The following is a 21,152-nucleotide window of genomic DNA, read 5'->3' on the forward strand; positions in this document are numbered from 1 at the left end:
CAGCTCTGCAAGGAAAAACACTCTGAGGAAGGAAAGGAAAGAAGTGAGAGAAGATATTGTTTCTATTTAAAACAGAGAAAAATCTAGCTAAAGATTTATTGACTTCACTCTTGGTTTAAGCTCTCTAAATATCTTACTGATTAGTATGCAGCGTCACTCATAGATAAATCAGAAAATGAGACAATCAAATGCAGCAGAAAATCAGGATTTGCATTTCTCACATTACTTGTTGCAATTTTTCCAACTTTTTGTGTCCTGCACCTTACAGAGGGGACTCAGTCATAAAACCTCAACTCTTCGTGGAGAAACCTGAGCTGGTTGGTGCCACACTGCGCCCTCAAGTGCACGAGTGCAGCGTCACCAGAAATGCAGGCAAGAACCTAAATGTTCTTTAGGTTAAGGATAATGGATTAAATGTTTATGGACTTCCAAAATTTGCTTTTGAAACAGATGAATAAAATAACTAACAGTAGTTTTGTAAAGCATAAAGGTATTTTCCTAAACTTGTCTAGGGAGTACACAATGTATTTCATTGGTTGATATAATAACTAACAACATTTTCTTCTGCAATTTGCATAATTTCTGTTATGCTAATAGAACGATACAAGCCCATTTCTTCAACTAATTAAGTCACATATAAATATTCTCATGTGTGCAAGTTGAAAACTGCTTTAAGTAGCAAAAATGTCAGCACATTTCAAAAATACTGCTTTCATATTTTACTAGGATTCAGCCTGTAATCACATTTATAATTCCTTTGACCCTATGCCCCTCAGTCGAGTCCATTTACAGCACTTTTATAAAAAGGGAAAGGAAAGGAAAGGAAAGGAAAGGAAAGGAAAGGAAAGGAAAGGAAAGGAAAGGAAAGGAAAGGAAAGGAAAGGAAAGGAAAGGAAAGGAAAGGAAAGGAAAGGAAAGGAAAGGAAAGGAAAGGAAAGGAAAGGAAAGGAAAGGAAAGGAAAGGAAAGGAAAGGAAAGGAAAGGAAAGGAAAGGAAAGGAAAGGAAAGGAAAGGAAAGGAAAGGAAAGGAAAGGAAAGGAAAGGAAAGGAAAGGAAAGGAAAGGAAAGGAAAGGAAAGGAAAGGAAAGGGCCTTGAAAAGCCATTAAAAATATAACCTAAAACCACACAGGTCATGAAGTCTAGAAATTAAGGTATTCAAACAGATGTGCTTTGATGTCTAAGTTTGTTAGTAGACCAGACCAAATGATACCATTTATCCAAACCTTCCTACTCAAAAAGTCCTTGGAACATTATGTAACAACTTGTAACAGAAAAGCATCCATTGTAAAATACTAATAACTTCATAATCCCACATGAAACTCCAGGACTGGTAAATGACCCTGATTCATGGACAGGTAGGATTCCATGGTTCCATTAGAGAGTGTCCTGGACACTCATCCAGCAGTCCCCAACTGAGGCTCCTGTAAAAGGAGCCAAGGAGCTCCTCCTTTCCCCAGGTCTCTGTCAGCACAGCCTCTGTCACAGAGCAGCTTCGGGGGTCGTTCAGATGAGCATCTCAGCTTGGTTCTTTTCTATTTCTTGGGAGCTCTCCGTGTTTTCTCGGGATGTGGTGTTTGCTGGGCGCTAGAGGCTGCTCTTGAATAAAGTGGTGCCATAGTGTCACCTGCTGGGAAGTTCTGCCCCTGCCTCTGTTTGTAGGGCCAACAAATGTTAAATAACTAAACGAAAATCAGTGGGGGTTTTTTACCTTCTTTCTAATACTCCACATTTAGTCCACTATACTCCTATTGAAAGATTTTTTTTTATTTTTTCCTAAAAACCAGGCAACAGTTCAGAGTAGAACAATAAATATCCTGGACTTTTCTTCAGACTGTCATTCAACATATATCTGGTGGGTGTTTGGTCTTAACTGTCTGATTTAAACTTACACTGAGTGAGCTGCTGTTCTTTTGATTTCATGCCAACAGTTTCTCTTCCACATTTTACTGTCTTTTCCTTTATTTACTACAATGACACACATTTCCAGCTATAAATATTTCCATGTCCTCTTAGGGACTCTAATGATTTTAGAAAGAAGTTTCAAACAGCTGATTCTGTCATTAACAATGACTTTTTGCAAGGATGGCACTTGCTGGTGCAGTGGGATCAGGGAGCATAAAGTTGTGGCTTTGACATTTAAAAAAATTATTTCACCCAATACAGGTGAAATGACACAAGTGGAAATTTGGTTTTCTTTAAATCACTTTTTTATTAGAAGTGATAGGAAACTATTTTAACTAATTAGCTGTTTTAGAAGTAGAACAACAGTTAAAACTTCTCTAATTACTTAATCACTGTTATAAGGGAGGAATTCATTAATGGACATGGAAATTGTTGAGAGTTGGGGGCTTTTTGATGATGTCCCAAAGGAAATGTTATCATTTCCTAATATCTTTCCCCAAGTGGCACTCACTCACCCCAGTAGCCAGAGGGAAGAATGTTTCAGTGGCTTGAGGAATGGAGAGGGAGAGTACCAGGAACATTTCATGGCTCTTGGACACTGCTGCAGTCACTGGGAGTGACCCTGGATGGCTGCACTGTGTCCATGCACAGCTCCTTGTGCTGCTCACAGAGTGGTGGCTCAGGACTTGTGGATGCAGCTCTACTCAGCAACCTCTGAATTCTCAACAAACACTGTGATCTGTATTGCTCTGTAAAACTTCTATAATGTGCTGTCAAACATAACACACCATTTGGGGGGGTCTTATGTTATTCCCAACTACAGCAACACTTGGTATTTATTCCCACCAGCATTTTAAAGGTCAAAAACTCAACTGGATCATTTGCAATATAATCTGTTTTGCTGACTGAAAAAGTTATAGGAATACAAAGTATAAATAACAGCTAATCACAAAAGTTTACCCTTTAGCACACAGAGGCATTTAGCTGTTTTAAAATATTTATAGTGTGTGATTAACTCGAAATGTTAAATGGCAAAAAAGGTTCCTTAAAACATTACCCCCCCAAAAAACAATAAATCTGAGATAAACAGGAATTAGCCAAAAAAACTGTCTTGCCAAGTATCATTGAGTAAAAATTTTGTTTCTCCTATTCTAAAATTAATTATCTTCCATTCTGCTAGCCACACATTTATATTAAATGTACATTTCCTGATTAAAATAGGAATTCTTCTAGAATAATCTTTTTCTATACTTTGAATTAATTAGTTTTTAAGTATTTCAAAAATGAATTTTTATCCTTTCACACAAGAAGACAAAGAAGAGGGGGTCAGTAAAACCAAACAAGGCTGTGCAAGATCCGCATGAAAAAAGAACAAAACTTATCTCAGCTTCATAATGGTATTTTTTCTTTAGAAACACCTTGATTAGGAAAAGCAAAAAGGTGTAAGTGGGTCACTTAGTCCAATGAGCCCTAACTATTTAAATTATTTTTGTGATTAAACAGAACTGACATTTATGGCAGACAAAAACTAGCCACAAAATGGGTTTTCAAAAGAAAATATTGTTCATCTTCACATGAGTAGCGAGAGCTGCACCAGTGGTCTGTAAAAAGAAGAGTGGTGAAACACCATCATCTGCAGAAGACCAAAACAAGCCCGATCTCCAAGCTAAAAGCAATCAGAGTTATTCATGCACAGTGCCCCTCCCTGATAAATCAGTGAACTGCAACCAAAGTTACATCACTTTTGGTTTTGAGTTTTTTCATGTTTTATTTAATGTGCTTAAAGCTGTATTCTGTATTAACTTCACCCTCCTTGGCTGCCCCAAATGACTCCTTAGGAAATTGTACTTTGTAAAGAAAACAAATCTCTTTAACTTAGGGCTCCCTTACAATGCCACAAGACTTCTTGCTTTCTTTAAAATGAAAAGTGTGAGGACAGAGGGCATTTAAAGCAATCAGTGGCTGATTAAGTAATTTTGACCAAACAGTAGTAAGTGAAGCACAATTAAATCATCTGTAGCAAAAGTTTGAGCACATTTATTATGCACAGTGTAAATTTTCCTCATCAGTCACACGAAATAAAATGATCAAATGTTTCTTTAATAGTAACATAAGAAAACATGATCACAGACTATGTGATAACTTCACTTCCTATTTTTACAAAATAGCTCACTGGGAGGCTGTAAAGAGGAGTCTGAGGCATCCTTATCTTAAGGGAGCAACATAATGAGGTAAAGAGGAGCCTTGGTTAACTCTTATGTTCTCAGTCACAAAACTTTTATGCCCTATTCTTCAGATGCATTGGGGAAAAAATATTATTTTAATTCTTAGAATTCTGCTTCTATTCAAGACTACCTTCCCCACCCTGACTCTAATATTGGGTAGTTAATGAAAGGCAGAAAATCACTATCAAGTTTCACTCCTGTCAAGAGGTATATTCATATATTCAACTGCAAGACAGCAACATACAGAGCTGGGCTATTTCCTTAAGAACAGCCCAATACTGCTGGAGTCCACAAGATGGAGCAGAACTTAACTCTAGCAGCATTTAGCAAAAGTAGCTTAAAGCCTATACTTAGCTCATCTGAATCATGGGTGAATAAGAGGCTGCTGATCTCTGAATCCTCAACAAAAATACAAGAGCTTCCGTGTGCTTTGTGTAACACAAATTGTTAAATTTTCAGTGTCTAAGAAGCCAAGAAGGCAGAATCGATCATAAAGTAGCTTATATTAGGAAAAAAAAAATCTATATATATGTAGATCTGAAGATTTATGTTGTTGCAAGGCTAAAGCAATTGACCTTTAACTCTCTTTTTTTTAGCCTCCTTCCCCAATTTCTTAATTAAAAAAAAAAACACCCAAAAGACTTTACATAGCATAAAAAGCTTGTATGCAGCATCTACTACCTCGTGACTAAAGGAGTGACATATCTCAAGCACACACGGCTGCTGCATGGAAAAACAGTTAACAAGCCATACATCAGTAGGCTGCATCAACATCTGAGGCACACAGCAAGATCAGGTTTTCATAGTGGGGTAATTTCAGTTCCCCTTCATGGTGTATCGTTCTACCAAACCCAGCCCCTGCACATCAGTGGAGTGGTTTTCCTGAGGAGTTGTTTTCATGTGGTGACGGGGACAATTCCTTTTCACAGCAGTGCACCTGTCATACCAATCCTCCGCTTTAAGTCACAACGCCTTGATTCACAGGCAGAGTAATAGAGAGCTCGTTAAGCTGTCACAACCGAACTGTGTAAATCTGAGACGTCAAAACACACTAATTTTTTTTATTGAAAATTCTGTCTGGGGACACAGATAGCAGTAAAAACCTCTACTTTTTGTTCCTCTCCTAGCTTGTTCAAAGGTGAACTCTTTCCTCATCTTCCACGCCCTTTAATACTGAACACCGAGTAAAGTGTTCTGTCCTGGCCAGGCCTGTCTCACAGCCCTGCTTCCGTGTGCAGGTGCGGGACCTGCCCTGCTTCCCGGCTCCTTCCCGGCCCCCCGGTCGCTGCCCCAGCCCCCGGAGCCCTCGCGGTGCCCCGGTCCCGGTCCCCGGAGCTCTCCCGGTTCCCGCCCGGCCCCGCAGCCCTCACGGCCCCTGCCCCGAGCCGCGCTCATGTGACCCGTCCAAGATGGCTGCCGGGGAGCGCCGCGCCGCGCCCGCCGCGGGAAAGGAGGAAGATTTTGAGATTATTGACAAAAAACAGCTCCCTGACGCGGCCGAGCTGAGGAACGAGGAGAAGGCGAAGCCGGAGGAAGCGCGGTGGTCTGCTCCGATCTTGTCTCTGGCCAGGAAAGCCTCGGAAAACTTGGCGCTGAGCTATGGCAGCGCCCTGAAGTCCGCATCCCTGGTGGGATTGGTGTCCAAGCCCGGCAGCAGTGACAGCCCGGCAAAGACAAGTACGGCTCCGCTTCTTTAGTAAACTCGCTTTTGTGGTGCGCAAATGAGTTCGCTCCCGTAAGTGCTGCTGGGTCGTGTCAGTGGTGCATGGGTGTTACTTTGATTTATTTTTTTTAAGATGCTGCAGTTTTGTATTGAAGTAAAATTAAACAAGTGACACAGATGTGGAATTTAAGAAATGCATTATAACCAAAAGAAACCTAAACTCTTATATTTGAAGAAAATTTCTTTTGTTTTATTTGCTGCCTTTTCTCCTTTTCCTTAAAGCTCCAGCAGCCTGACTGCACTGAGGGGTCTCTCAAAATTCCACATCCTCCCTCGAGTGCTGCTGGTTCCGGGAAGGAATCTCTGTACCTTTCATGTCAGAGACTAGACAAGCAAACTAAGTTATAGATTTGTTATAAGTCACTTTTTAACTACACTAAAAATGCCTTCAGTTTAACCACAGATTGCTTTGTTCAACACTGGCATTTGTGGATCTAGCAGATTTGTGGAACAGGTCTATTAGAGCTGAATTAAAATGGCTTTAGTTGAATCATATGGAAAATAAATCTCAGCAATATTTATAATGTAGGGAAAATAAAACCAAACCCTGTCAAATGCTGCAGAAATTGGGCCTGGAGCCTTGTACTCCAGAGTCTCAGACTGGTGCTTAATTGTTCTGGAGCACTGGAGCTCCGTTCTGCTCTGTTTGGTGCTGAGCTTTTTCTTTTTAGTGGTACTGAGTACTCAAAGGGAAGTTCCATGCAACTGAGTTGTGACAAAGTTACTGCTGATGGGCTTCTTCATTTTTTTTTAATTCCTCAACATTGCATAGTCAGAGTTGAAGATTAATTGTCCTGAAAAAAATAGACTCTTCTTTTTCTGCTTCTCAAATTCTCACACGAAATTTACCACAGGTTTGTTTCTCAAGTGCCCATCTTGCACACCAGGGATCTAACCTGACAAAGTGCAGAATATCCCAGTTTCTTTGGGTTTTTTTTGAATAATGCTGTGGGTAGATGTAATTGAAAACAACACACAGCATTTGGCAAGGGGCAGGGAATAAAATATTCTTTTACCTGAAATGGAGCTCCCACATTTCATGGAACTTTTACCATAATGTTTCCTCTTCTTCCTTGTAAAGTAAGGGAACACACCACGACCTTCCCACATTGCTCAAAGGATTTGGATAATATGTTGATAAGTTTTATGGAAAATTCTGTATGGAAAATCAGTTAACAACTTGTGAACAGATGCTAAGGCACCTGTTCTACCTGTTCAATATTACTTAGCTTTGACCAAGCACGTAAATATAATTTAAAGCAGGTATGTTTAAGAAATAAGGCAAGACCTGCAAGACCACTTGTGGAAAACGTGGAGCATGTTGCCTGCTGTGGTGTTTTTATAACCTCTGTCTGCTACTTCAGATCTGTTGATCATGTGTTCTTAACACATAAACCCCATCCTAAAACCAGTGTCTGCCACTGAGGAGATTGTGTCCTGCCTTGCAGAGAGGCCAGAAGCTTCAAATGTAAAGAAAACGAATCAAGAAAGACTTGCAGTCCCAAAGACCAAGGGATGGAGAACTGTGAGCTTTCCTTTGTGCTTCAGTGTTTTCTGACTTCAAAGTGTGCTGAATAATTACAGTAAACAAGGCATGTGGCTTCAGAAGGATGTTGAAACAAATCTCTTGAGTTGAATAAGATACAAAACTGTGTGACTGCATTCTTAAAGATTGCAGCATCACATCTGTGATCTTTTGCACTGATTCCTAATCTTTAAAGCTTGGCTTTGGTAGTGTGTCTAATACCTGTTTATTTTGCATGTACCAACCTGCACAGTTTTGCAAAATATGTACCTGACTGTGTAAATTTGCAAGTCTAAAAAATATTGTTCAAGTAATTATTTAACTTAATGCAAACTGATATTAAGACACTTAATTTAAAATTGTTTTCATAAAGAGCTTTTCATTCATGATATTTTATTTTTTTAAGTCTTGTGGGTAATATGTGTATCTTGAGCAAGGTGTAGAGGCAAAGTATTCCTGGTAAGTAAAAATTCAAATTCAAAAAACCATCAAAATGGTTAGCATTGCTTTGAAACACCCAAAAACTCACTGGTTTTCTGTTTGTGCAGCTTTCTTGCTGTTCCTAATGTGTAACCTGACAATATTAAAATCAAAATTCTAAACATGGTGCTTTTAATCCTCAGCCTCATGTCAACACATTGTATACAGTTTTGAGGCATCCATTGACTATAGGCAATATACAGTATACTCCTATATATATGTATATCTATAATATAATGTATATTGATTATATACTATATATACTGTTGTATATACTGTATATAGTATCTATACAATGAACTGTAGAGTGGCATGCAGAGGTGACAGCATTTTGTGTGTATTGTTGTTATTAAGGTCAGTTAGATTAGAATGACTCTGTTTTCCCTATTCTGACACAAGAAGGAGTTTTGCTCATTTTTAACCCTAAATTAACATTATGTGCACAAAAAGGAAAACACTGGAGAGACTTTTGCAGGATCTTAAAAACACTGTTAACCATCTTGAGTGTGACTGACACAGGGCTGGGGCTTCTGCCGCTGCTTTTTCTGCAGAGTGTGGCTGTGTGTGACACACAGGTGACAGCAAGACTGTCCTGTTGAAACAGCAGTGGCCTAAAATGTGATTTTGGTGGCCACTGGGTTGTGGCCGGCAGCTCCTGTCAGAGCCTTAGGTGTCTTAAGAAGCAAGGGAGCTGGTCCTGGTCCCACTCCTCCTGTTGTCCCAAAACAGGTTCTTTCACATGGTCTGCAAGAGGCCAATCCATGCACAGAGTGGAGGGATTTGATTTATTTATTTACAGTTTTGCACAGAAAGGGGGCTGGGTGGCAAGTCCACAAAGCCAGCACAACTACCAAAACTTTTCAGTATTTTAGGCATTAGGTATTAATGTTCATTGGTTACAAATTCACCAGTTCTCTTGTAAATTACCGTTCTATCTTCTGTTGGACAATGATATCCTCACTTCCCATGCTCATTAGTCTGCATGCTCAGGCTATCTGTTCTTTTGGGTCGGTGAGTTTCTTGGGTCAGTGGTCACAATCTGCTCCTTCCAGAATTACCTTCTATCCAGTCATTGATGATTGAGCACAGTTGCTGTCTTGACTTTATGAGTTTCTTCCTTATCTTGGGGGTTCTGCCAAATGTTGTAAAATCACAGAATATGCTGGGTTGGAAAGGACCCACTAGGATCATTGAGTCCAGGTCCTACCCTGTACAGAACCATTCCCAAGAGTCACACCATGAGTCTGAAGGTGTTGTACAAGTGCTCCTGGAGCTCTGTCAGGCTTGGTGCTGTTACCACTGCCACGAGGAGCTCATTCCAGCGCCCAGCCACCCTCTGGGTGAGGAACATTTTCCTGATCTCAACCTAAACCTCCCCTGACTCAGCTTCAGGCTGTCCCTGTGGCACTTAAATTCTGCACCCTTTGAGTCCACTATCAGTGCTACATCCTTTTATTAACCTCCCCTAGGGCTCAAGGTCCCTGAAGCATGTCCAGCCCTAAACCTTCACAAGGCAATTCTACCGACCAGTGATTCACCTTTGTAACACCTGGGCGTCACTTACACCTTGCTCATTAGCTGATGTTTCACGGGTTAAATCACCCTTATTGTTGCTTAGGCTTGAAACTGTACAAACATCGAGAAACATCCTTTCTTAAGTAAATCCGTGCATAATTCCACATTTCGCTACACGGCCGGGGCGAGCCCGCCCCGCGCCCCTCACACGGCTCTAAGATGGCGGCCGGCCCGCCCCCGCCGCGCGCGCTGCAGCCGCGGTAGCGCGGCGGGCCGGGCTCCCTCAGCCCCGGGCTCCCTCAGCCCCGCGGCCCCCGGCCCGGCCCCGCCGCTCAGGTAGGGACCCCGCGGGCCGGGGCTGCGGCCGTGTCCCCCCCAGGGCGCTGAGGGGGGGTTTAGCCAGCTCGCCCCCGCCGCAGGATGGAGGCCCAGCCGGGGCGCCGCGGCGAGGGGTATTTAAAAGCTGCGCAGCGTCTCCGTGCAGATTCTCCCCAGGTACTCGGCGCTGGGGAGGCCGCGCCTCGGGTGCTGTGATCGGGCCCCTCAGTTCGGGAAGGGCACTGAGGGGCTGCAGCGGGCCCAGAGAAGGGCAGCAGAGCTGGGGAAGGTTCTGGAGCACAGCTGCTCTGAGGAGGGGCTGAGGGAATCGGGGGTGTTTAGTCTGGAGAGAAGGAGAACCAGGGGTGGCCTTGTCACTGTCTGCAAGTCCCTGACAGGAGGCTGTTCCAGGTGGGAGTCAGGCTCTTCTCCCAGACAACCAGTGATAAGATTACAGGATATAATCTCATGCTGCACCAGGCGAGGTTTAGGTTGAACATTAGGAAGTATTTCTTCACAGAAAGGTGATTGATTATACACTGTAAGGAGCAGCTCAGGGAGGTGGTGAAGTCACTGTCCCTGGAGCTGTTTAAAGAAAAACTGGATCTGGTACTTAGTGCCCTGGCCTAGTTTGATTATACATTGGACTGGATGATCTTTTCCAGCCTGTTTGATTCTGGGACTGTAAAGCAGCTTTCCTTTCTCCACCCATGTGCCCCCAGGTACGCGGTGTCACGCCATGGAGGAGCGTGCCAACCTCATGAACATGATGAAGCTCAGCATCAAAATCCTCATCCAGTCAGCCCTGAGCCTGGGCCGGACCCTGGACTCTGACTTCCCACCACTGCAGCAGTTCTTCGTGGTGCTGGAGCACTGCCTCAAGCACGGGCTCAAAGGTGGGCACTGGCTGCCAGGCTGAGGAGAGGCAGGTCAAGGAGTCTGTCATGTCCTGCTGTGGCTCTAGCTTGACTTCTGAATGACATTATTAGTTCTTAAACATTATGCTAATAGGTAATGCAGATATAACTATGTGGTTACCCTTGTACACCCTGTATTTTGTCCCTCCTAAACTGTCAGAGGATTTTTAATGCCCCCTTTCCACAGACATGTTATAAGCTGATGAGGCAAAGTAACAAAGTAAATTTTGTCTAAAATTCTGGAGTTGGAAGCCTGTCATTTTTCCTCACAAATCTCTCTGTATGCTCCCTTTAGTGAAGAAGAGTTTTATTGGACAGAACAAGTCGTTTTTTGGTCCTTTGGAGCTAGTGGAAAAACTTTGTCCCGAAGCATCGGATATAGCAACCAGTGTTAAAAATCTGCCAGAGTTGAAGTAAGTTAATTGTTGGGGATGATGCATTTTGCTCATACTGCTGGGAAAAGGAATCCTTCGTGTAATCTCTTGGCTTCCTTAACAAGTTGTTGTTCCCAAAGAAAAAAAGTAGGGTGTGTAAGAGGCATTGACTTCTCCAAGAGATAAGGAGGATATCTCAAAATATTCAGAGTTTCTGACTCAAACAATGCTCTCAGATTGAAAACAACATTTGGAAGGTATTATAGCCTTGCTGAAAATAACTAAAGTATTCACAGGTATTTTTTCCTCCTCTTTCCCCCACTTTCATGATTTTTTTATCATTTTGCCCATGTGCTCATAGTATTTGGTTTGAGTAATTCAGGATGATTGAGATAGACTTGATTTTAATACTGGAATGTATTAATGGTTGGGTTATGGTGGTAGTTGACAATATGTATGGGTTTTCAAATTAAGAAGACTTTACAGTATACTTTCCCCAAAGAAAGGAATTTACTTAAATGTTCTTGTGTTCTGGAGACAACAGTTCGTTTCCCCAGAGATTTGTTGTTGTTTTTTTAGTAAATAATGTCCTTCCCCTCATTTTGTAAACTGAGAATTTTGAATTGCACAAATCTAGTTAATAAAACACCTTGGTTTTACCAAATCATGCAACTTTTCATTTTAGGACTGCTGTGGGCAGAGGGAGGGCTTGGCTTTATCTAGCACTCATGCAAAAGAAGCTGGCAGATTATCTCAAAGTACTCCTGGACCATAAGCATCTCTTAAGGTAACAGCACAGACATGTATTCCTGAATATTCCTGAAACATTGACACCTCCTGTGGCTCCAGGGAGAGTCATAATTTACCAGTTTAAGCTTGTTCTTGCAGCCTGCAGAAGAGCAAGTGGTTAATTGTTTTTGTAGTGAATCTACAAAGGAACTTGCAGAGTATTTTCTGAGAGAGTTGTAAATCTTCTGCCTTATGCAATAAATGAGTGAGAACTCAGCTGAGTTTTGTAAAGGCTGCATTATTGTTTCTATGATTTCAGTGATGGAAGTGCCATTATAACTGTTTGATGTGCAGTGGTGCCTTGTGCTGTTTGTTCCAGTGAGTTTTATGAACCTGATGCATTGATGATGGAGGAGGAAGGAGCAGTTATTGTGGGTCTGCTGGTTGGACTGAACGTTATTGATGCAAACCTCTGCTTGAAAGGAGAAGACTTGGATTCCCAGGTGAAGATTAAAGCTTAAACAGGATCAGTTGGTATAGGATTCTAGTAGAATTAAGTACATCTATAAATACTTCATTGAGATGGGTCCAGATTTCTTTCCAACATGGCCTGTGTTGAAGCTTGTTGTGTTTCCCTTATGAATTAAAAGAAAGTACAGAAGTAGCAGTTTATGGAAATACTGTTGAAACTAATAACTGCAAGGAAAGTGTTCACACATAACATGGTTACTGTGATGCTTTTATGGCAAATGCTAGCTTGTCTGTTTGCATCAGCTAGGAAGAATACAGGTGTGATTTTTCTCTCTAAATCTAAACTTCAGATTTTTATCACTTCCCAAATATACAGTAATGCCTGCTTCTACACATAATTGCACTGTGAAGGTGTGTTAATATCTTAAATATATTTTTCAGGTTGGAGTGATTGATTTTTCCTTGTACCTTAAGGAAACACAGGACAGTGATGGCAAACAGTATGTATGGTGAATTAATAATTCTAAATCATTACAGTTTTTGTAGAACAAACCTGTCAGACAGTCTGTGGGAGGATGGGAGTGCTGGAGATTTCAGACTATTAATCATCCACAAAGGAGAACCCAAACCAGATTTTGTTACCTAAACAAAAGCAATATCTTTCAGAGACTGAATTTGTGGTAGTTTTAGCAACAATTTTGAGAGTTTGAGTCTTGAGCTGGGACCAAATTAAAAGTACACAAAATATTAGATTGTGGTTTTGTTTTAGAAGAAATGATTTGCCAAGTCACCCATTGCCAACTCACTGCTTTGTTTCTAAGCACAGTTTCAGAAACCCTCTCAATTAAGTAGCTGTCTTTGAGGGAGAGATCAGTTACGGAGGAAAAATTGTAATTTTAAGTGAAATATTAGGTCTGAGACTGCAGTTAGCAAAACAGATCAGGTCTTCTAAGGTCTTCTAAGACCTGTAGCAAATGAAGAGATCTTCATATTTTATGTGCTTCTGTCACTTCAGAGCACTTCACTGTGGAGCTGCTGAGAAGCAGCCAAGCAGCTGCTCCACCTCCCTGGTGCTTCTGATCCAGCTCAGACACAAGTATTTTTGTAAGAAAAGGATAAAAGATTTTAGCTCTGTTTGCAGGTATATGCTGAATGCCTTAGTAGAGAATAGCACTTTAAAATAATGAGTTTCTTCTCAATCAATAAATTCTCACTTTTACAACTAGAGATGGAGGAATTACAGCTGTCCTTGACCAGAAGCATTATGTGGAAGAACTGAACCGACATCTAAGGTGGGATTCTCATCTGTTCTCATATACAAACACTTGTCCTTTTTAGCTTTTCCAGCATGGCTTTGAATGTCTCTGCTGCAAGTCTTGTAGATTTTTGTTTGGTATTGAAGTGCCTTTTCTGATTATTTCCCAAAAAACTTAGTTTCATTTTGTAATCCCACTCTTCTGCGGGTACATGCAATGCAGAAAGCAAGTGTGTGTAATAGTTTACTTTTTTTGAGAGTGATTAACAGAACATTTTGAAACTATTTTTTTCAAGAGAAACTATTGCAAGTGCATCTGGAAATCTATTCCTTGGAGGAAGAGTCTCTACTCTTCCCCCATAGGTTGCTCAGTGGGACAAGCAGGCCTCCCTTACCCTCTTGAGCAGGAGAGGTGTTACAACTGTGAAAGCTAAGCCAGAACAGGGCTGCCAGCAGAAGGACATGGTCCTCTCAGTGCTTGAGAGGGAGAGGTCTTCTCCCTCTGTATTTTTCCCCAGTTCACCAACACCAAAGTACTTCATTGTTAACAAATGCAAGATGGTAAAAACACTGTTGAGGATAGGAGTAAAACTTCAACATTGACACTTCATTTATTGTTTTTTATGCATCTCTCTTCCTTGCTGCAGTTGCACAGTTGCAGATCTCCAGAACAAAATAGACTGTTTAGAAAAGACCAATTCAAAACTCCAGGAAGAGGTTTGTATCTGGTTTTTCAAATATTTCTCACAGCTCTTTTCCATCAGAGGCAAAAGTCCCTAAGGCTGTACCTTACACCTGAAATATTTGAGTAGATACTGATGAGCTGTGGGGAGTGGACAGACTGGAATGGGTTGGTGTGACTTCTAGTTCATACCACAGATCCAGGGTGGATTTTAGCCTTTTACACTAGGGTGTGTTTCTTTGCTCAGTTAATATTTAAAAATAATTGGTGACGGTGTGAAGCTGAAGTTGGCGAACAAATGTTGGTGGGCACATTAATTTTGGCTGACAATGGGTATGGCTGTGTAAGGGTCAGGCAGCTCCTGGGGAATGCAAAAGGGGAAGTGAGCAGCACAGCTGCTGCAGAGACTGAGCTACTGACTTCAGAATTGCTCCAGATGCTGCATGATTGCACAGTGATTAAATATAGATCTGTTCTCTTCACACAGCTTGCAGCAGCTACCGACCGAATTGGATCCCTTCAGGAAGAGCAGCAGCAGCTAAAACAACAGAATGAATTAATTCGTGAACGGAGTGAAAAAAGTGTAGAGGTGGGACATCTACTTAGAGATGATGAGGAGCCTTAAAATAAGTGATCTCTTTTGATCAGCTGCAGTGAGTTCTCCTGAGCCCACTGTGCACTGGAATGCTCAGCACAGTTGAGGTCACTGGGTTTGGGTGATGTATGCTCAGGCATTCGATTTTACTGTTCTTTACTACACACCCAAAAATACACTTGCAGAAGGAGGAACAAATTCAAAGTATTAGAAGTATTAAAGTAAAAAGTGTGAAGTATTGAAGTATTTTTATCATTACTATATCTTTGAAATTTCAGCTTATTAATGTTTACGAGGTCATTGATTGTAAAACACAGGATTTTACTTGACAGCACATTGAAATACTGTGTTACACACAAGAATTAAAGAGATACTTTAAATACTTTGTGATCTTATGTATCTGATGTTTCTTGTAGGTAACAAAAGAGGATACAAAAGTAGAATTGGATACTTACAAGCAGTCACGCCAGGGTCTTGATGAAATGTACAGTGATGTTTGGAAGCAGTTGAAAGAAGAAAAAAAAATCAGGCTGGTAAGGAAACTTAACTACAGAAAGTGAAGTGAAAGAGACAGGATTCAGCCTATGGTAACATTACAAATACAAGATGACAGCTGTGCACCTTTTGCAGCTGTTGAGAATTCATACAGCAATTGCAAGCAGGATGCTGGGCATTGGTTATTAACAGTGTCTGTGAGGTACTGGCAATTGGGGCTTTTGTAATGTTGGAAATAAAAGGCCTTTTTTAAAGAAACCACTGGCATTATTATAGCAGAGACATAGTTTGTGTGTGGGGTTGTCTGGGTTTTATCCCTGACCTATGGCTACGTAGCAGTAACCAGGAAATGTCTTTGTAAGGAGCTAGAGAAGGAATTGGAGCTACAAATTGGAATGAAAACAGAAATGGAAATTGCCATGAAACTTCTGGAAAAAGATACTCATGAAAAACAAGACACTTTAGTTGCCCTTCGCCAACAGTTAGAAGAAGTGAAGGCCATTAACTTGCAGATGTTTCACAAATCCCAGGTATGTACAGGGGGCTGGGGATGGTTGTGTGGGGTTTCTCTTGTTTGGGTGGGTTGTGGTTTTATGTTGTTTTTTCAGTTGAACAAAACTGTGTGATAGGCATTTCTATGAGGAAGCCATGGTGTAGCAGTGCTCACACAAAATATACAGAGCTTGTTTCCATTAATGAAACAAACATTTAAGTAACCTCTCTATGCATGAAGTAAGAGTTCAGCAAGCCTTCCTCTCCCACACCTGGTTCCAGAAATCCAGAGAGGATTTCTCTCAATTTTTATGGCCTATTTCTTGATGCCTGCTCAGGCTTTATCCAGGTCTTTGCCTCCTTCCCAGACACTTGCAAGTCAGTGAAGCCCCAGTGCTGAGGTATGCCTTTGCTTTTGAAAGCAAGTATTTATTGGGGCTTTTTTTCCTTCCTGGTTCCATGCCCACTCAGTGCAGTTGTTACATTCAAATCATCATTGATATTCTTATCCTGTCAATTTAATCTGGTTTTATTTCTTCAGGTTTTTTCTGAAGAGAACATTTTTGGCTTGTAGCTGATCTCATAGGTCAAAACATAGTTAAGGTGGTTTGGGTTTTTTCTGAGGTTGTAACAAAACAATTGGAGCAATGTCTGCTCTGGAATTATCAGCATTTTGTTTGCACATTCCAGTCAGACCCAGGCATGGCCTTTAGCAAGCTGAACATTCTTTTTCTGGTGGCAGACTTTAAACACTGTTCACTATTTCCTACAGAATGCAGAGTGTTCATTACAACAGAAAACAGAAGCAATATCTTCTTTTGAAGGAAAAACAAATGAGATGATGTCCTCTATGAAACAAATGGAGAAGAGGTAATAATTGCAAGATCAGAAGGTCAACATTGAAGTCAGTAGAAAGTTTACAATATAAACCTTTACAGGATGACCTTCCATATACCCCATAGACATTTGAGCCTGTGTGCCAGAATAAGCTTTTTCACTTCCTCCTCTTCATCCCTCTGTGCTTGCTGTTCTCCCTTCCCAGGCAAACATGCCCATAACTGACCCACTGGAAAACCATAGCTCTTTCCATAAGCAAGCTGTTGAAAAACATGTTAACTTCACTTTAAGGTGTGGCTTTGCTTTTGGGTTTTTTTCCAAAAACAACTGCTTTCGAAAGTGGTTTTTTTCTCCACTACCATTTTCAGTACAAGCTTTTATAAAGATCCCTGTGGTAACTCTAAAAGAAGAGGGTGCAGGGAAGGAGTGAATTGAAAACAAATGTCTGTGTCCCTTCCTGTGCAGGCTGCAGCAGGCAGAGAAGGCCAGGCAGGCAGCAGAGGAACGGTGCAATAAGATGAAGCAGGAGCTGGCTGGGAAGCTGGACTCGTGTCGGCAGCAGATGGCCCAGCTGGACAGCAAATGGTATTTAATCTGAGCAGGTGTTTTCCTTCCCTTTGCCATTTCTTTAAGAAGTGTTTTCTACTCCTTTTATGCTCAGGTCTAAGAAGGGGGTGAATTTGTCATTCTGGTGGCTTCAGCATTGACAGACAGGACCCAAGGAAGCACAACACTTCTGTACAGTAGGCAATTAGCATCAGAATTTTGACATGTTTTTTCCAGAACATCTAATTTAGAGCACAGAGTGGCGGCAAAAAATCTGCCCATTCCAACTAGCAATAGAGTTTTCAATTGCTTTTTTTAATAAATCAGGAGATAGGTATGGTCATGCTTGCAGGCTGAGCGTAGAACTGACTTTAATCCAAAGGGACTGGGATTTTTGAAGGGACTTATGGGTGTTTACTTAGGGAATGTTAATCCTCTAAAGATTTCTAAGACTGATAGAAAAATCTTCTTTCACTGTTCAGACTGCAGGATAGAGTGTCCCTTTTAAACATGGCAGTTTAAACAGGTAGTGAAATATTAATTTGTGGGGATTGGTTTCTTTGGGGGGTCTTTTGGTTGTTGTTTTTCTTCTAGCCCTTCATTGCTGTTTGTTTTCTGTGACTTGAAAATGTTAACATATGTTAAATGTTAACAGTGTTAACATTTTTGACATCTGCTGCCTGTTCTTTCCCAGAACACCACTCTAGTTTTGCCCTCTTTTGGACAAGATTTCTACTTCTCACACTGTCGCTATCCTTAAGTGCTATAGGATATTCTTCTGCTATAGGGTTTTTTTTAGAATGAATTCTTTTTAAATAGCTCAACTCTGGAAAAGGAGTTAAAATCTGAAAAGGAACAGAGACAAACTTTGCAAAAAGAACTGCACCAAGAGAAGGATGCAACCACTCTGCTTAAAACAGAATTGCAACAGATGGAAGGACTGAAAAAGGTATGCACAGTTTCAAGCATTCAGAACAACTGAATGTGGTTTCTTTTTTAAGTATGAACATTCTTTTTAACCTGAAGGGGATTTGGTGCCATGTATGGAGCAGTTTCTGAGGACACAGTTGTGCACCTGTACCTGTCTGTGTGCTCCTGTGTTTTGGCACAGGACTGCCATTTTCTAGCTCTTTTGAAGGATGTTCAAAGCCTGAAAATCATCCTTTTCTTGGTAAATATGGTTAAACAATTCCATTGTTTGTGCAGAACTTGTGGGTAGTTCCCCCTTGTAATTTTAAAAATCAGGACTTAGAAATAGGGGAATTTGCAAAGGAGCTGATTTTTGTGAACTGCTTGGGTAGTTTGGGTAGACTGATGAGGTTATAGGTCAAGCAGTGCACAAAAAAATTAAATTTTGTGCTTGATTTTATAGGAGCTGAGAAAACTGCAAGATGAGAAGCAGCAATTGAAGAAGGTCCATGAGGAGCAGGAGCAAGCTCTCCAAGAAATGGGACTTCATCTCAGCCAGTAAGTTTTAGGGAACAGAACTCCTGTAAGTGGTGTAAGCTGGAGTATCAGACTAATAGCAAGAATTCTAAACCTCATTTACTTATAAAAATCAATTGATGTGAGAATTTTAGTAGGCAATTACTATGTATGAGAAACTAAAGAGCCATGAAATGAAAGTGAGGGAGGATCTTGTCAGTGAGCTGGCTGAGAGGAAACATTAAAGGAAATGTTTAGTTCTTACAGTGGAATTGTGCCTTTCCTACATTATTCTGTTTATCCTGAAAAAGGGGCAAACCCTGAGCTGACAGTTTCCCAGTGATAGTGAGTGGTTCAGATGGGTAACAGGGAGCTGCCTGAAGAATTGGGGTTTGGTTTCAGTGGCTCAACAGTGGAATGGCAGGGGAAACCAAACACAACTAAATAAAAAGTCATGCAGGGCATAATTTCTTTTTTCCAGATCAAAGCTGAAGATGGAAGACATTAAAGAAGTAAATAAAGCACTAAAGGTACTCTCTCATGGATATTTTGACTAAACATATGAATTTCATTTAACACCTTCAAATTTCACCATGGTTATTCTGCTTTAAAAGGTGGCTTTTGAAAAATACCAGTGTTGGTAAAATGCCTGTAAGTTTATTTGTATCTCCATTGGTGGTTTTCATACCAATTTTCCAGGGTCATACGTGGCTGAAGGATGATGAAGCAACTCATTGCAAGCAATGTAAAAAGGAATTCTCCATCTCAAGAAGGAAGGTAATTCAGCAGATTATTTTTAAATAATCAATGGAAAACAAAAGTGGTGCTGTTGTGTACCTTACTAGGGAAGATTGAACCTGTTCAATTCCAAATCTTGCTGATATGATAAATATATAGGGAATAATTTGGCATTTACCACCCAAAAAGCCATACTGCCCCCTGCTTCGGTGCTCTCGGTGCAGGGCTGCTGTGGCTGTGTTCAGGCTCCCTTCCCGGCTGGGCAGGCGCGGCTCCGTGCCCGGCCCGCGGTGCGGGCCAGCGCAGCCACTCCCTCCGCGCCAGGCCCGTCCCGCTCCTGTTCCCGGCTGTCCCGAGCCGGGCGGGCGCAGCTCCGGCCGCGGAGGGAGCGCGGCAGCGCCGGGATCGCGCCCCGTGCTCGGCCCTGCGCAGGGGAAGTGCTGCTGGGAGGGCTGGGCTTGGTGGGCAGTGGAGGGACTCAGTGGACTCCAAGGCCTGACTTCTCTCTTCCTGATGATATTTTTAGGCAGCTGTGCTCATTCTGGCTCTTTTTTTTGTAGCACCACTGCAGAAACTGCGGGGACATCTTCTGCAACACTTGTTCCAGTAACGAACTGGCGCTGCCATCCTACCCAAAACCCGTCCGTGTCTGTGACAACTGTCACACACTGCTGCTCCAGCAGTGCTCCTCCAACTCCTCCTAAGGCTCTCCCACCTTTACAGAGCCACTTTAACATTGGAAAGTAGCCATTATTTTTTTAATTCTGAATTGCAGGTGTCTTCTGTCTTCAGCAGACTGGACTGGCTGGTCTGCTAATTTCCACTGTAAGGGCAGTGTAAATTAATTTGTAGGGATTGTGCAAGCTAATGCTTCTCCAACTGAAATAATTAAGAAGCTTATATCAACTGTAATTTCCCCAAAAGTTCTATTTGAAACTAAGATTCATTTTTCTGATTTTTATAAATATTTGTATTAAAATTTGTATATGGCATTTCTACATTTATTTGATCCCTGTAGACATCATTGTCTCTCTGTACATGAACCTAATTTCTTTACCTTCACTGTAGGTGCTCCTGTGTGTTCCCCTGGCTCATGTACAGTTTTGTATTTGCTCTAAGTCAGTCAGAGAGAAAAAGGTCAATTTATGAATTGTCTATAGAAAGCTTTATAAGGAGTGTCAATGAATGTGCCTTCAGTTCACTGCGGAGTCAAAACTGCACATTATACTTGTTCTGGAAGTCGCTGTGACCACAGTGCAGTAGTTACACAATAAAGTCTTTTGCAAAAACTGAAAGCAAGTGAAGTTGCCATTTTTAACACCCATCAGTCACAGATCCTAGAAGAGAATGTTCTTCCAGCCATGCATATCCAGGGTTTAAGCTAAAGGTAGCAGAATGTGTCTGGGATACCTGACCAGAGCTGTGGTATTCCCTGGAAGGTGCCAGATGAAGCCACTGCTCTGCAGCTGGAACTGCTTTCACCCTTTTCCAGAAAAAAAAAAAAGTCAGTGGCTCCAGCTCACTGTGTGCACCCCTGGGACAGAGGGGAGCAGCTGCTGCTCCAGCCCCAGGGGACCCTGGTCCCTGTTCTGCCAGGCCTGGGCTTGGCTGTACCAGGGATCCCAAAGCAGTTTGTGTTCCTGTGCCAGGGCACAGGGCTGTCACCTCACCAGCAGCACTGTCCCCAAGCAGCACCCAACACCACCCGTGTGTGCCCCAGGTTCCAGGGCAGCTCTTCAACCACCAGAGGCTCCATGTGGACAGTGCAAACCCCGGGGTGATCCCCCCTCTGCCCCAGCTCTGACACAGGCACGGCAGGGCCACGTGGCCATTGAGCTGGGCTGTCAGCATTCCCCTCAGGAAGCAGGCTGTTTTCATGGCACACAGCCATGGCTGAAATACCCAGC

The 21,152-nt window shown here is 41.9% G+C and overlaps 1 protein-coding gene across 6 annotated transcripts; it reads left to right on the forward strand.

The window, feature by feature from the left end:
* The first annotated feature begins 5,513 nt into the window (after positions 1–5,513).
* RUFY1 (RUN and FYVE domain containing 1) lies at positions 5,514–20,540 on the forward strand. 6 transcript variants are annotated; one of them, XM_039701662.1, is made up of 19 exons: positions 5,667–5,805; positions 7,300–7,376; positions 10,412–10,585; positions 10,902–11,019; positions 11,666–11,767; positions 12,089–12,212; positions 12,622–12,680; positions 13,407–13,472; positions 14,083–14,152; positions 14,605–14,706; positions 15,129–15,245; positions 15,570–15,737; positions 16,472–16,569; positions 17,002–17,121; positions 17,902–18,031; positions 18,455–18,549; positions 18,989–19,037; positions 19,207–19,284; positions 19,806–19,949. In XM_039701662.1, exons 2-19 carry the CDS (start codon positions 7,367–7,369, stop codon positions 19,947–19,949), a joined length of 1,824 nt encoding a protein of 607 aa, XP_039557596.1. In that variant the 5' UTR covers positions 5,667–5,805; positions 7,300–7,366. The 6 variants fall into 6 exon arrangements, with proteins under 6 accessions (XP_039557593.1, XP_039557598.1, XP_039557596.1 ...); XM_039701661.1 differs by having other exon boundaries at positions 5,755–5,863; XM_039701659.1 differs by lacking the exon at positions 7,300–7,376 and having other exon boundaries at positions 5,514–5,805; positions 19,806–20,540.
* The last annotated feature ends 612 nt before the right edge of the window (positions 20,541–21,152 follow it).

The sequence above is a fragment of the Passer montanus genome, unplaced genomic scaffold (genome assembly GCF_014805655.1).
Source record: "Passer montanus isolate IOZ18808 unplaced genomic scaffold, ASM1480565v1 scaffold15, whole genome shotgun sequence".
Lineage (NCBI taxonomy): Eukaryota > Metazoa > Chordata > Aves > Passeriformes > Passeridae > Passer > Passer montanus.